At 48.8% G+C, this 15,950-nt stretch overlaps 1 protein-coding gene across 3 annotated transcripts in view; it reads left to right on the top strand.

The window, feature by feature from the left end:
* Positions 1–15,950, top strand: part of PRORP (protein only RNase P catalytic subunit) — a 134,200-nt gene that overhangs the window by 3,653 nt on the left and 114,597 nt on the right. For all 3 annotated transcript variants that reach the window (XM_056546292.1, XM_056546294.1, XM_056546293.1), the window contains 2 exons: positions 10,076–10,123; positions 11,344–11,476. In XM_056546292.1, the coding sequence (XP_056402267.1) occupies positions 10,076–10,123; positions 11,344–11,476 (181 nt within the window). The remainder of the gene's footprint in view (positions 1–10,075; positions 10,124–11,343; positions 11,477–15,950) is intronic.

Here is a 15,950-nt window from a genome sequence, read left to right on the forward strand (position 1 = left end):
GCCATTCTGCTCATAGCAAAGTGCTACTCTTGCCCAATGGAATAATGAGGTACTGTCTGCACACTGCACATACCCAGCACCAATGTTACATTAAAACTATCAACCTGTTCACCCAAACTAAACCCAATGCACTTTGTTATAGTGTGGGTGAACAGAAGTCCAACGAGAGGTCACTTAGTTAAATATCAGCAACCAAAGGACAGGAAACTAGAAGCTTGATATCGCGCTGCTGTATGGTGGACAAAGATGACTGCTCCGGTAAGTTTAAACATTTATTTAGCACACACAACGTGTTTCAGGGAATTAATATCCCTTTCATCAGGCGTGATGAAAGGGACATTAATTCCCTGAAACTCGTTGTGAGAATGTCCGAGAAAGTCCCCTTACCCAGCAGGAGTGAGGTGGCACGGGTTCCGCCTCACGTTAACGTGATTGATCGGTTGGAAAGACCGACCAATCGCGACCCTGCTGGGAAGTGATCGGGACGGTGATCATGGCAACGATCGGGGCCGGCTGGGTTCTCCTACCTTTCCCTGGTCTGGCGGGGGCCTCAGGAGCGGTGGCGGCGACAGGAGCAGCAGGATTGGTGGCAGCAGGGGCGGCGGTCCCGGCGGCAGGATGCAGCAGGAGGTGAGGCCTGTTCACTTCCTGCTGTTGCTTAGCAACCCTTTTGCTTTGCATGCTGGGAGTTGTAGTTTTGCAACAGCTGGAGTTCCAACTACATCTCCCAGCATGCCCTTTGGTAGTCTGTGCATGCTGGGGGTTGTAGTTATGCAACAGCTGGAGGCATATTTTTTTCTATAAAAAAAAAGTGTGCATCCAGCTGTTGCATAAGTACAACTCCCAACATGCACAGACTACCAAAGGGCATGCTGGGAGTTGTAGCAATGTGCCTCCAGCTGTTGCAAAAATACAACTCCCAGCATGCACTGTACATGCTGGGAGTTCTAGTTTTGCAACAGCTGGATGCACACTGGTTGCGAAACACTGAGTTAGGTAAAAAAAACTCTGTGTTTCGCAACCAATGTGCCTCCAGCTGTTGCATAACTACAACTCCCAGCATGTATGGTCTGTCAGTGCATGCTGGGAGTTGTAGTTTTGCAACAGCTGAAGCCCCCCCCCATGTAAATGTACAGGGTACATTCACACGGGCGGGTTTACAGCTATTTTCTGCTGCAAGTTTGAGATGCAGCAAATTTTCCGCTGCAGCTCAAACTCCCAGCGAGAAACTCACTGTAAACCCGACCATGTGAATGTACCCTAAAAACTCTACACTACACACAATGAAAAGTAAAACACTACATATACACTGCACCCTTACACAGTCCCCCCCCCCCCCCACAGACTGTGGCATGCTGGGAGTTTTGCAACAGCTGGAGACACCCCATTTGGGAAACACTGCCGTAGGGTATTTTTGTGGCGGATTCAAATCCACATTTTAGGCCTCAAATGCGCATGGCGCTCTCTCGCTTTGGAGCCCTGAAGAATTTCAAGGAAAGAGTTTAGGGCCACATATGAGGTATTTCCGTACTCGGGAGAAATTACGTTACAGATTTTGGGGGCTTTTTCTCCTTTTACCCCTTATGCAAAGGTAAAGTTGGGGTCTACACCAGCATGTTAGTTAATTTTTACACTGACATGCTGGTGTTGCCTCATATTTTTTTCACAAGCAGTAAAATGAAAAAAAGACCCCCACTAAAATGGTGGTGTTACCCTATATTTTTCATTTTCACAAAGGAGAATAGGAAAAAAGCCCCCCAAAATTTGCATGCCCCATTTCTTCTGAGTTAGAAAATACCCCATATGTGGATGTAAAGTGCTCTGAGGGCGAACTACTATGCTCAGAAGAGAAGGAGCGCCATTGGGCTTTTGGAGAGAGAATGTGTCCGAAATTGAAGGCCATGTGTGTTTACAAAGCCCCATAGTGCCAGAACAGTGGACCCCCCTCCCACATGTGACCCCATTTTGGAAACTACACCCCTCACGTAATGTAATAAGGTGAGCATTTACACCCCACAGGTGTCTGACAGATTTTTGGAACAGTGGTCCGTTAAAATGAAAAATTAAATTTTTCATTTGCACAGCTCACTGTTCCAAAGGTCTGTCAAACGCCAGTGGGGTGTAGATACTCACTGCACCCCTTAGTAAATTCTGTGAGGGGTGTAGTTTCCAAAATGGGGCATATGTGGGGGGGGGTCCACTGTTCTGCCACCACAGGGGGCTTTGTAAACACACATGGCCCCTGACTTCCATTCCAAACAAATTCTCTCTCCAAAAGCTCAATGACGCTCCTCCACTTCTGAGCATTGTAGTGCGCCAGCAGAGCACTTGACTTCCACACATGGTGTATTTCCACACTCAGAAGAAATGGGGTTACAAATTTGGGGGGGCATTTTCTCCTATCGCCCCTTGTAAAAATGTAAAATTTGGGGGAAAACCAGCATTTTAGTGAAAAATATATATATTTTTTCATTTATACGTCCGACTTTAACAATAAGTCGTCAAACACCTGTGGGGTGTTAAGGCTCACTGTACCTCTTGCTACATTCCTTGAGGGGTGTAGTTTCCAAAATAGTATGCAATGTATTTTTCTTCTTTTTTTTTTTTTTGCTCTTCTGGCACCATAGGGGCACGCCTATAGAGGGCATGCCCTGGTGTGAGTGCCTAGAATAAGGGAGGGTTGGGTGGGAGACGCAAACGTAACTTACGCCATTAGCTGTGTGAGAGGGGTGGTTATATACTCCACTCCCACAAATAAAGCCAATTAGGCTTAACACTTGTGGTCATGGCTCGAAGAGCCTTGAGCGAGACCTGTAGAAACATATAATTAACTGTACTTACCGACCTGGGACTGTGGATCATCCTAGAGGACCTAAGAAGGAAGTAAGCTAGCGCATGAGGTGTGCCCAAATACCACGAACGTGGGCACGCCTATAGAGGGCAAAGAGTCAAAAGTAGGGTGCAACTCTATTTTATTTGTTTTTATAAAGCCAACACTTTAAATACATGAGCCATCTCAGTGGATGGATCTGGGACGTAGCGGTCGAAGCAGGCCGAGTTCCAGCTTCCCAGCTTCTTGATGACATGAGCTGGAGTATTGTGTTTGGAAGCCGCTGAGGCTGCCCCTACTCTGAAGGAGTGACCTGATATGCGAGTGGGATCGTGGCCCAGAATGCTGACTAAGGTGCGCACATATTTAGTGAACTGTGAGGAGGAAAGTGCTAGCCCATTAACCGGTAGGAGAGGGCTGCCTGCCGGGCGACTATGAAGAGTGGAGAGAAGCTGTGAGTGTGTAGCAACCGGACACCATTGATGAAAAATGGGGAAGTAACGTATGGTGGCTCCCCATCTGCATGTTTTAGTGGAGGGTAGTGAAAGAGCGAAACCTGACCCGTGTGGTGTGAGTTGGCTCGTGAGGAGACCGCATGACCTTGTGCCGCAGCGTGTAAATTCCTCTGGCCTTAAAAAACCGTAGAAGGCTAGGTAGATAGGCGCTTTGACAACAGTACTGATTTGAAAACCGAAAGGGTGAGTGTCGAGGAGAGAGGACATGGACCGGAAGAGTTCCCCAGTGACTGGTGCGCGAGTGGAAGGCTTAGGATGTGACAGGAGAAGAATGCCTTTTAGTGCTGCCTTGATAGGATGAGCTGAAAGTAAGGAAAGTGCCTCAGGATGGGTGAGAGACCTGTCATGTTGGAGACCTGCTAAGTGTAACTTGATGGTGTTATGGGAGAGGTGAAGAGAAGAGTGGCAGAAACCAACATAAGCTAGGGAGGAGTGCACTGAAATGGTGGCAGGAAGACCTTGATTGTGCATAAAAAAAGAAAAAGAGGCTAGAGCTGCGTCATATGCTCATTTGGTGCTGGGTGCAAAGGACTGTCTGATAAGGGAGTTTGCTATGGAAATGAAGTTGGCTAATCCATGAGTAGGTGCTGTATTGCGGGAATCGGAGCCCCGACTTCGTCTGCCTCTGGGCGTACCTGAAAGAATAGGTTCATGTTACCTCGGGATATGGCATCTGCTGCTATATTATTTTTGCCTTCAATATGTACAACTGAGAAATGGAAATTGTATCGGAGTGACAACCAGACAAAACTTCTAACAAATCGCAATATATGCGGAGACCTGGAACGCCCTTTGTTTAAGATTTCAACGGTGGACATGTTGTCGCACATAAAGCAGACAGTGGAGTTGGTCCAAGAACTGCCAGTGAGAACCGCCAGCCAGTGAGAACCGTGGAGGGCAGCAAAGCCGACAGCTGACGCGTCGGATGCCACTGTAGGGGACATTTCAGTGACTGCGGGAACAAAAAACTAAATCCCGTTCCAGTTCCCTAGAAAGTGGTCCCACATGAGTAAATCCGACATGGCCTCCCTGTCAATGTGTATGACGTGCCTCTGACCTGAAACAGAGGGGAGTAGACCCAGAAGTCTTGATATGAACGATCTGCCTTGCGGTATGATCCACATAGCGAAGGCCATCATGCCTAAGAGACTTTGAAGCTCAACCCTGGACACTGTACGACACTTGGCAATTTTTTGAATGACCTCACGGACCCTTACCAGTTGCTCCTGGGGAAGGCTGACTTGCATTTTCTCGGTGTCTAGAACAATACCTAAAAAGGTGAGCTGCGTAGACGGACCTTCGGTTTTGTGAGGTGAGATGGGGACCCCGACTTCCTCAAACAGAGCTAGCAAAGACCTGAGGTTTGAGGGGCTATGATCCGGGTGTTCCAGCAGAAGAAAGTCGTCTAAATAGTTTATGTTATATTGACAGTTGGAAACGTGCTGAAGTGCCCAGTGGAGAGCCATGGCTAACTCATCGAAAAGCCAGGGGCTGCTTTTGGCTCCGAAGGCGAGTTTCGTGGCAAAGTAATATTCACCTGCCCATTTCACCCCGTGTCATTGCCAGAGATCTTGTTTTATGGGGAGAAGCTTGAAAGCGTCGGTGATGTCCGCTTTGGAAAGCCACGTGCGCTTGCCTGCCAGTGCAGTATGGCCTGTATGGCTTGATCAATTGTGGAATACTTCATAGTGAATTGGTCAGAGGGAATTAGAGCATTGATGTTGGGGATGTTAGTGAAGTAAGACGCGGAGAGGTCGTAGATCAACCTTTTTTTATTAGAACATTTTCCAGTGGCTAACCCCAACAGGCTAACTCTCCAACAAAGAAAAGGGGGTACATCGAAAGGGCCGATCATGAAGCCTTTCGAGAGCTCGGCCTGTATCAGTTCGGACACGACCGTTGGCTCCGAGAGGGCTGACAGTAGGTTTGGGCATTCGTGGGTGCTTTGTGGTAGGGCGATCAGCCCCGTGTGAAACCCCCCCATGGAAACCATCCACCAGCCACCTGACCCAGCAGGGAACAGGGTGACTGGCTAGGATGCGAGCCAGGACGTTAGCCCGCACCATGCCTAGTCATGCCTGGGAACCCTTTTGAGAGCAGATGGAGCTGGGGTGGGCCCGGTAACAGAGGTAGCAAATGTGGAGGAGCCTGCAATTACTGTAAGCGGATGTGGACAAATTAAAGTTATTGCATATCTGGGACTTGCTCAGATATCTCACCGGCCTGCCCAGCCTGTCCAGGGAGGTGTTGTTCCTCTGGCTGGAGGGGGCGGAGGTGTTGGGTCCTTTGCTGGTGCTTGGCTTGTCCTGGTCTTTTACCTGTGGGCACCAGTTGGATGTGTGGGTGGTGACCCCACACCAGTTGCAGGAGGGGGCTTTCAGGCCTGCAAAATGTTCACAGTAAAGCTCGGTGTCCACGGATCCCCAATTGGTAACATAGTTGAATTGAGCGTATGCAGCGGCCGCAAATGACTTATGATACTCGTAAAAAGTAGAACCGCCATATTTATATGCCATTTGGGCCACTTTATGGAGGTACAAGTCAAGTTCCTCTCTGCGGCTGGTATTAACTGAACAAATGGTATCTCTATTGACATCTATTGACATCGGTTGTGGCTATTAGCAACAGGGCCAGATTGATATCCTTCCCTTCCAGTATGTCTTTCTTAATTGCTGCCGGGATAAAATGAGCAGGTCTGACATTCGGAGGAGGCTGAGGCGTACCTGAAGGCGGAGCCTGAGAGGTAGAAGCCACAGGAACTGCTGGGGCTGGGACTACGTACGTGGCCCTGGAGCGTTCCATCTCCTCCAGTCTGGCCTGGAACCCGGATACTGAAGAGAGGACCTGGCTCATCATGATATGCAGCTGAGATAAGGAGGTGCTGGAAGACTGTGCTGTAGCTGCGTCTTGCCCTGCAGGGGGGGCTCGGTCTGTGTTCAGCAGACTGAACAGCTCCCCTTTCCTGGCTGTGGCCGAGAAGGGGATACCCCTGCTCCTGAGTTCCTGCATCAGCCTGGGGATAGTCCAGGAACGGTAGGAGGTCGTACTGCCGGGTCAGAAGCCCTGGCTGGGGTTTCATGGACGGAGAGGGCGTCCACAATGTCCGAGGGCTGCGACATACCAGTCGACACCTGTCCGGGCCAGATATGGGTGCTGGTAAAACACAAATTATGACTGGTAAGAACAGTATTGGTGCCTGAGTGGACCTGGCTGATAGATTTGAGACACTGACCTGCTGAATCCCGAGCTGTGGAAAGATAGGGAGCCTGTATTGGCGCGACCCGACTCTCAGCTGAAGGGATACACATGGAAATATTGGAAAAACGGGAGAGAAGGGTGGCAGTTAAGTGCCTGACATGATGTATGCAGTGTAGAAGTGATGACTAAGTGTATGCTGTCGGGACGTGTCGGCCCTAAGTGAGAAATTCCCCCCCCCCCCCCCCTTGAGCCCCTACCTCTATACCCATCTGCCCCCTAAGGCCCCCTGCATGTGAGCGTGCTGGCCAGTGGCCAAGGGTTTAACAGGATATGCAACAGTTGGTATCAATATCTGTATTAGAATATGTATTGTTTTATATTTTAATACTGTGGCTGACTACTGTATTGCATTTTTAAAATATGAACCTGGCGGAGTGACCCCTTGCTAACCTAACCCCCAGTGGATATTGTCTCCCCTCCCCCTATTTCCCTATTGAGGCTGGGCCCGGTGGCGAGGTGCTTCCCCGCCGCTAGGCCCCCAGGTTTGGACTGAGCCGCCGAACCCCCCCCCCACCTGTACCTGCACGGCGAGTGGCAGCGGGGAGGGAAAAGGGGAGACATGCTGGGGGCTCGTGGAGGGAAGAGCGCGAGGCCCAGCAGGAGGACGAGCAACCCCGAACCGTGCCCGGGCCGGCCTCCCCTAGGTGAGTGACGCGAGATGCCGCCGGGGGAGTGACGTCATCGGCCGGGGCCGCAAAAACCCTGCCCCGACAAGCTGCGAGAGCGGAGCGAGGGACGTCCACCAGCTGGAGCGGGAGGTAAGTGAGGAATGGGGCCCCATGGTTGCCCAGGGAAACCCGGACTCCCGATAGTGGCAGCAAGGCCGGCGGGAGGGTCCGGGACCCCGAGTGTAGCGAGGCTGCGGTCCCGCCGTGGGTGAGTTGTCCCTGCACTGCCCCACAGCCGGAGCGGGAGGTATGTAATGGACGGGGCCCCATGGTTGCCCAGGGAAACCCGGACTCCCGATAGTGGCAGCAAGGCCGGCGGGAAGGTCCAGGTCCCTGAGAATGTAGCGAGGGGGCGACCCCGCCGGGGGTGAGCCGTGCCCTGCACTACAGAAACAATGCAGCACGGGGAGTGAAATAAAAAGGGGGGGAAGGCAGCATAGATTGAGCAGGGAGCCGGCACTTACCTGACGGACGTCGCAGAAGGACGGGGGATAGATACACCAAGACACCACTACTCACTCCGGGGCGTATGAACTAACACGGTAGACTACTAGGAGCACTACCGCCAACGTAACATACGCCCCTAGCTGTGGGAGAGGGGTGGTTATATACCCCACGCCACTCCCACAAATAAAGCCAATTAGGCTTAACACTTATGTTTTGAGGCTCATTTATTGCTGGAACATTTTCCTAAATTTTGACGAGCCCAGCTAACCAAACTTTTCAAAAGTTTGCCCATCTTTAGTCATTAGTAAACATATTGAAAAGAAGTGGACCCTGGATTCCTGTGGTACCCCACTTGTAACTGTGATTCAACCAGAGTAAGGGTGCATGCACACTACGTTTCTTAAGATACAGGACCGTATGCGGCTGGGGAGAGGGGGGCGGAGAGTCGGTGGCGGGGCAACCGCACGCTGCCGTATGCGGTCCCGTATCTAATGTATTTCAGTGAGCGACTGGAGTGAAACGCTGCCTCCGGTTGGCTCTGTTTTGCCCCATATACGGCTTCTCGACCGGACCTAAAAATGCTGTTGACTACGTTCGTAGGTCCGGTCGGGAAACCGTACATGTTTAGTTACATTTTGTGTTGCAGAGTATCAAATGCCAGATTTTTGATAAATCTCCCCTATGTGCTTCTTTATAGGCTTTGCTAAGTACCTTATTTTTCGCCCTATAGGACGCACCGGCATATAAGAAGCACCCAATTTTAAAGGTGCAAAATCTAGAAAAAAAGGTTTGTGAACCCAACAGTGATCTTCAACCTGCGGACCTTCAGATGTTGCAAAACTACAGCTCCCAGCATGCCCGGACAGCCGTTGGCTGTCCGGGCATGCTAAGAGTTGTAGTTTTGCAACATCTGGAGGTCCGCAGGTTGAAGACCACTGGTAGGATGTAATACTCACGTGTCCCCGCTGCTCCGGACCCGTCACCGCTCGTCACCGCTGCCATGGATGTCACTCCATCACTGTCGCCGCGTCCCCGTGGTGCCCCCGACGCTCCGGACATCTTCTTCCCCGGGATCCACGCTCTCTGTCGCCGTCATCACGTCGCTACACACGCCGCTCCTATTGGATGACGGGACGGCGTGCGCGACAACGTGATGACGTCGAAGGAGAGCACCGGCCATGCAGGGGATCCCGGCCCGGAGCAGACACCGAGGAGGCAGGTAAGGTCCCTCCCGGTGTCTTGTAAGCTGTTCGGGACGCCGCGTTCACTGCGGCGGTCCCGAACAGCCCGACTGAGCAGCCTGGTTAGTGTCACTTTTGCTTCAGACGCGGCGGTCACCTTTGATCGCCGCGTCTGAAGGGTTAATATTATGTATTAAGTATTATGAGCTTTCTGCACTGCTTTTAGAGAGGTGCTTTAGAGCAGGCCCATGCACATGGGAAACAATAGACTGGATGGGACCCTATTTACTTTTGTGGGAGAGTTTTATAGGATCTGTGCAGAGGTCACTGTGCAGGAAGGATGAACTTTAAAGGGGTACAGTACATTAAAACTTATATGCAGGATAGGAGATAACTGATTGCAGGGGTTCCAGCCACTGGGACCCCCTGCGATCTCCTAAACGGCTCTCTTTGTGCATGAAGTAGGGTTGACACCGGAGCACCAAACATACACAAGTACAGCGGCCGTGTATCTCCGGGGTACCATTCAGGAGATTGCGAAGGGCATCAGTGCTCTGACTCCCCGCCATCAGAGGATAAGTTTTAATGTACTAGAGTACCTCTGTAACTATTACTTATTATGAATGCCATATTCTTTGTATAGTCTTATATTGAAGGATAACTTGCATCTTTTTGTATTATTGGCCCAGAACATTTTTGCCTTCATGTATTCTTGAGATGACAGTGAATAACTGAATTCATGTCACACATTCCAGATTAATTGCATACTTTTGGTGTTGCCTTGCAGCGCTGGGGTCCTAGGCTCAAATCCCACTAAGGACAACATCTGCAACGGGTTTATATGTTCTCCATACTTTTGCTTTGGGTACTCTGGTTTCCTCCTCTCCAACACATACCTGTAGGTGAATTTAGACTGTGAGCCCCAATAGGGAAAAAACAAATAGTGGAATCTGTGTGCTCTATATAAACTAAGAATTATTATTGTTATTTTATACATTACCTAGGCAACAGATTTTCCAAAGAACTGAAGCAAAATTGTGTGAACCAAGAATGTTGTTCCACCTTGGTCATAATTTGCTTTCTAATTAAAATGATCAACATAATCACTTGAAGATTTTATCCGGTATGTTTTTTTCTTTTATTTCATTGATAAGAGGTCGGTGCTTTATCTTTCAGAACTCCAAATGAAACATGGAAAGGACAGCTTACTAAAGTCACAGACAAGTAAGTGTTCCAATTTATGTCCAGTAAGGGGTGGGGGGTTCCGCATGTTAGAATTGCCCACATGTTTTCCAGTAGTTGGTGTGGAAATTACATCTTACCTTTTGTCTAGCAGTCAATTCTGTTGGCAGCGTGTTCTTGGGCCATTTAGAAATAGGTCCATGTATATCTAATATTTCTTGTTATGTATTTGAAGGGGTAGTCCAGTGGTGAAAAACGTATCCCCTATCCTAAGGATAGGGAATACGTTTCAGATCACGGGGGGTCCGACCGCTGGGGCCCCCTGTGATCTCCTGTATGGGGCCCCGGCTCGCTGGCCAGATAGCGGGTGTTGACCACTGCACAAAGTGGTGGCCGACCCCCCCCCCCCCTCAATACATCGCTATGGCAGAGCCGGAGATTGCTGAAGGCAGCGCTCCTGCTCTGCCATTGAGTTGTATTGAGGGGGCGTGTCAGCCACCGCTTCGTGCAGTGGACAACACACCCCCTTCCCGCGGGCCCCGTACAGGAGAACGCGGGGGGCCCCAGCGGTCGGACCACCCACGATCTGAAACTTATCCCTTATCCTTAGAATAGGGGATACGTTTTTCACCAATGGATATCTCCTTTAACACTGTGCACTGCACACATCATCATCATTATTATTTTTGTTTATTCAAAAAATAACATTGCAACTCTTATAGAAGGTACAAGATTTTGCTCAGACAGACCAAAATGCATGCACTTGTCAGTCACTGATCCCTGCTGCCCACTTTCTTCTTGCCCCAAATGTTCTAATGTCAATGGTTAGAAAAGCAGTTTTCAAGATATTGAAACCATTGGTTATGCAAGGAGATAGGACACTGTCAGAAGTGACCAGGAAAGGATTGTCTGTAGTCTACTTTAAGTAAACATACATGTTCAGTATTGGGGAAAGGAGGAGGATTAATTTGTGTGTGGACAGGCACATAAAAAGTGCCTTTACCACCCTTTCTGGTCTCTCACTATAAATTGTTTAATCCATGTGATCTGCATAATCTACAAAGGCTGGCATAGAATTATTTAGCATCCATATACAGTGAAACTTTTTTGAAACCATCTTGTCAATGAGATTGATCAGTGTGCATATTATGCACTGTTACTAAAAAACCTCACAAGAAATCCAGTCCAGAGAGGTTGCATTGTGAATAGCTATGGTTGATGTGTCCTCCTTTAAGTAACAAATGTTTCCATACTTCCTAAAGTGGTCACTGTCAGGCTTGTAAAGAACAGCTGGAGTCCAGTCACCTAACACCAGAAGAACACAGCATCTTGAAAAATGCAGTTATTGAAAGCGTTATCAAGGGGGAAGATATATTTCGTAAGACTACCCCAGGGGTAAGCAAGTTTTATTTGTTTATCACAGTGGTTACATTTCCTTGTCCGAACTAGCCACAACATTGACGTCAGGGGGTCATACAGTGGGGCAACAAAGTATTTAGTCAGCCACCAATTGTGCAAGTTCTCCCAGGCCTGTAATTTTTCATCATAGGTATACCTCAACTCTTAGAGACATAATGAGAAAAAAAATCCATAAAATCCCATTGTCTGATTTTTAGCTAATTTATTTGCAAATTATGGAGGAAAATAAGTATTTGGTCACCTACAAACAAGCACGATTTCTGGCTCTCACGGACCTGTAACTTCTTCAAGAGTCTACTCTGTCCGCCACTCTTTACCTTTACCTATTAATGGCACCTGTTTGAACTTATCAGTATAAAAGACACCTGTCCACAACTTCAAACAGTCACACTCCAAACTCCACTATGTCCAAGAGCAAAGAGCTGTCGATGGACACCAGAAACAAAATTTTAGACCTGGTCCAGGCTGTGAAGACTGAATCTGCAATAGGTAAGCATCTTGGTGTGAAGAAATCAACTGGTGGAGCAATTATTAGAAAATGGAAGACATACAAGACCACTGATAATCTCTCTCGATCTGGGTCTCCATGGAAGATCTCACCACGTGGTATCAAAAAGATCACCAAAACGCCACCAGGGACTCAAATCATGCAGTGCCAGATGTGCCCCCCTTGCTTAAGCCAGGACATGTCCAGGCCTATCTGAAGTTTGCTAGAGAACATTTGGATGATCCAGAAGAGAATTGGGAGAATGGCATATGGTCAGATAAAACCAAAGTAGAACTTTTTGGTAAAAACTCAACTCGTCATTTTTGGAGGAGAAAGAATGCTGAGTTGCATCCAAAGAACACCATACTTACTGTGAAGCATGGGGGTAGAAACATCATGCTTTGGGGCTGTTTTTCTTCAAAGGGACCAGGATGACTGATCCATGTAAAGGAAAGAATGAATAGGGCCATGTATCGTGAGATTTTGAGTGAAAACCTCCTTCCATCAGCAAGGGCATTGAAGATGAAACATGGCTGGGTCTTTCAGCATGACAATGATCCCAAACACACTGCCCGGGCAATGAAGGAGTGGCTTCGTAAGAAGCATTTGAAGGTCCTGGAGTGGCCTAGCAAGTCTCCGGATCTCAACCCCATAGAAAACCTTTGGAGGGAGTTGAAAGTCAGTGTTGCCCATTGACAGCCCCAAAACATCACTGCTCTAGAGGAGATGTGATTTTATGGATTTCTTTCTTTCTCATTATGTCTCTCATAGTTGAGGTATATCTATGATGAAAATTACAGGCCTTTCTCATCTTTTTAAGTGGAAGAACTTGCCCAATTGGTGGCTGACTAAATACTTTTTTGCCCCACTGTATATAGATGTACAAATATGTGTAGAAATAGAGATTAACTCCTTAAGGATGCAGCCCATTTTCACCTTAAAGGAGTAGTCCAGTCCTGAAAAACGTATCCCCTATCCTAAGGGCCCCCCGCGATCTCCTGTACGGGGCCCCGGCAGCCCGCAGGAAGAGGGGGCGTGTTGATCACCGCACAAAGCGGTGACCGACACATCCCCTCAATACAGCGCTATGGCAGAGCCGGAGATTGCCGAAGGCAGCGTTCAGGCTCTGCCATAGAGTTGTATTGATGGGGTGTGTCAGCCGCCGCTTCATGTGTTGGTCAACACGCCCCCTTCCCGCGGGCTGCCGGGGCCCCGTACAGGAGATCGGGAGTGAGAGCGCTCCGGAGGCCTAAATTAGGGATTTGCACAGGGGTGGCTGACCGTCGCAGAGGTTGACAGGGCCTCGCATGGAGGGGGTGTGCCGGGGGGCACGTCCTCCTCACATGCGACTTTAGCTCCGACTTGCGACATGGATATTTCTGCACCCGGTGCAATGGCAGCCCCAAAGCCACTTGATTTACTCCATTGATGGGAGGCCTAGCCAAAAAAGCATTGGGGTGTTGAGCCACAAACTGTTGGGCAGACAAGTTCTTATGAGCCACCATCAAATTGACCAAAAAAAATTCTAAAAAAAAAAAAAAGGTAAAGTCAGTTTCAGTGAGAACTGCGGGGTCAATTTGGATTCACGGGTGTGGATCTGGGGTCCAGATGGGGTCACCTATATGGGGGGACAGGGAAAAATTCTACACGGGACAGGGAAAACTTTTATGGGGGGCAGGGACACTAGTTTGGGGGGCTCTACTGGCATTGCCCTGCGGTGTTACCTTCTAGGGGGCTCATCACTGGATGATGACAAGAGGGAGGGAGGAAGGGAGAAAGGTGGGGTCTCCCTCATTGGTGGTCTTGGAGGCAAGAATGGCGTGTTCCTCCTCCACCAAAAAAGAACCTTTCGATCATTTTAATTTTAAAAGGGTGGGGTAAGTGTGTGTAAATGTATAGTGTTTTTACTTTATTTGATTATTTCAGTTTTATAATGTGTTGCAGGTGCAGTGCTTTTTTTTACTTTTACTGTAATAAAGTAGTTTGTTTTTTTTGGCCACTTTTTGGGGGATGTATGCGGTCTGTGCCACCAGTGACTGCGCTGTGTGGCCGGACCTTTTCCCCCGTGTGCAGACTGCCCTTGTTTCTGATCAATGATTTGTTGTTACTGATCAGCAGTTTGGGTGCATGTATTTTTTTCTTTTCTTTTTCACTTTTTTTGTGGGCAAACAACCCTAAAAAAAAAAGCAAAAAAAAGTGGTGATCAGTAATAAATCACTGATCAGCAATCATTGCAGTCACACAGGGAAAGGTCAGGCCACGCAGCGCAGAACAGATGCTGGTGGCATGGGCTGCAATTGCCCCCTCAAAAAAAGTGCAACAAAAAAAAAGCTAGGGGCAGCAGACTGATGGGTCATACCAGTGGTCTCCAAACTGTGGACCTCCAGCTGTTGCAAAACATCTCTCAGCATGCCTGGACAGCCGTAGGTTGTCTGGGCATGCTGGGAGTTCTAGTTTTGCACCAGCTGCAAGTTTGCGCCACCCCACTCCCACCCATGTGAATGTAGAGGGTACATTCACACGGGCGGGGGTTTTCAGTGAGATTCCTGCTACAAGTTCGAGCTGCAGCAAATTTTCCGCCACAGGTCGAACTCACAGCAGAAAACTCACAGACAACCCTGTGAATGTACCCTAAAAACACTACACTACTCTACACAAAATAAAGAGGAAAATGTGGTGTCCCTGCACTAAAAGCTGTCCTGCCAGCAGTGGATCTATGCTGTTTCGGGCTGAGTGGCCAGACCCCCCACTGACTTTTTTTGTCTCCTGCCGCAACCTGGAGGGCTGCAGTTTGGAGATCACCACTTGCTTAGGAGCACACGGCAGTACATGGTGCTGCAGCAAAAAAAAGTCACTTAGGCCAGTGGTCTCAGATGTTGGCTGTCAGGGCATGCTGGGAGTTGTAGTTTTGCAACATCGGAAACCACTAAGTGTTTTTTTTTTCTTTTTTCAGCACCTTGTACTGCTGTGGGGGTTTAAGTAAGTGTAAGTTGCAAAACTACAGCAGTTGACTGTCAGGGCATGCTGGGAGTTGTAGTATTTCAACATCTAAAGGGCCACAATGTTTAGATCTGAGCATGGTGACAATCAGCTGTCCAAGACAGCTGATGTCACCTACACAGGATCACTAGAAGGGGTAACAGGGGGTTGTTTAGGGGGTCATTTATTTTTTATTTTTTTTATTGTACAGAGCTACACAGCTCTGATCTCCAAACTGATCTCCCTGCACCGAGGAGATCGGAACTGTGAAAGGCAGTTTTTTCAACTGCCTTTGCTGTGATTGGTCAATCTGTATTGATTGACCAATCACAGCGATCTGGGGCAGGGCCATCCGTGGGGGTTGCCGCGCTGATGTCTGTGACGATCGGCTTTCTATGACGGCTGAAGTCACTTCTCTGTCACAGAATGTTTACACACTGTGACAGTTTAGCTTCAGGTCAAGCCGGCTCGTCCTAATGCGGTAAGTACTCGCTGATTAGGATGAGCCGGTGTACTGAAGAAAACTGTTCCCTGTAGAGAAATGTTCCCAAGCAGCTGATGATAAATGCTGAGTCAGGAAAGCCACTGTGATTGGCTGAGATGCGCACACCCGCCCCATACTGTTGGTGGGGGAGGTGCAGTCTCGCTCTGCTCACTATTTTGCAGCCTTGCTGTGCCTGGACACAGTTCTCTGCGAACAGATCAGGGGAAGAATTCTCTACAGCCTCCCTCCCTCCTTCCTCTTCAGACAACCAGCAGCACAGCAGCAGGATATGTCCTTTATCATGTCCCCGATCTCTATGCTCGCTCTGGCAGCTGTCAGGGGAACATTTCTTTTCAGCGTCTTCTTGCGCCAAAATGTACAGTGGAAAATCCACATTATTTAGCATTTCTCCGGAGGCAGTGGTCTCTAAAATGTTGACCTCCAGCTGTTGCAAAACTACAACTCCCAGCATGTCCAGACAGCAGTTTGCTATTTGGGCA

This window comes from Hyla sarda, chromosome 11 (assembly GCF_029499605.1).
Source record: "Hyla sarda isolate aHylSar1 chromosome 11, aHylSar1.hap1, whole genome shotgun sequence".
Lineage (NCBI taxonomy): Eukaryota > Metazoa > Chordata > Amphibia > Anura > Hylidae > Hyla > Hyla sarda.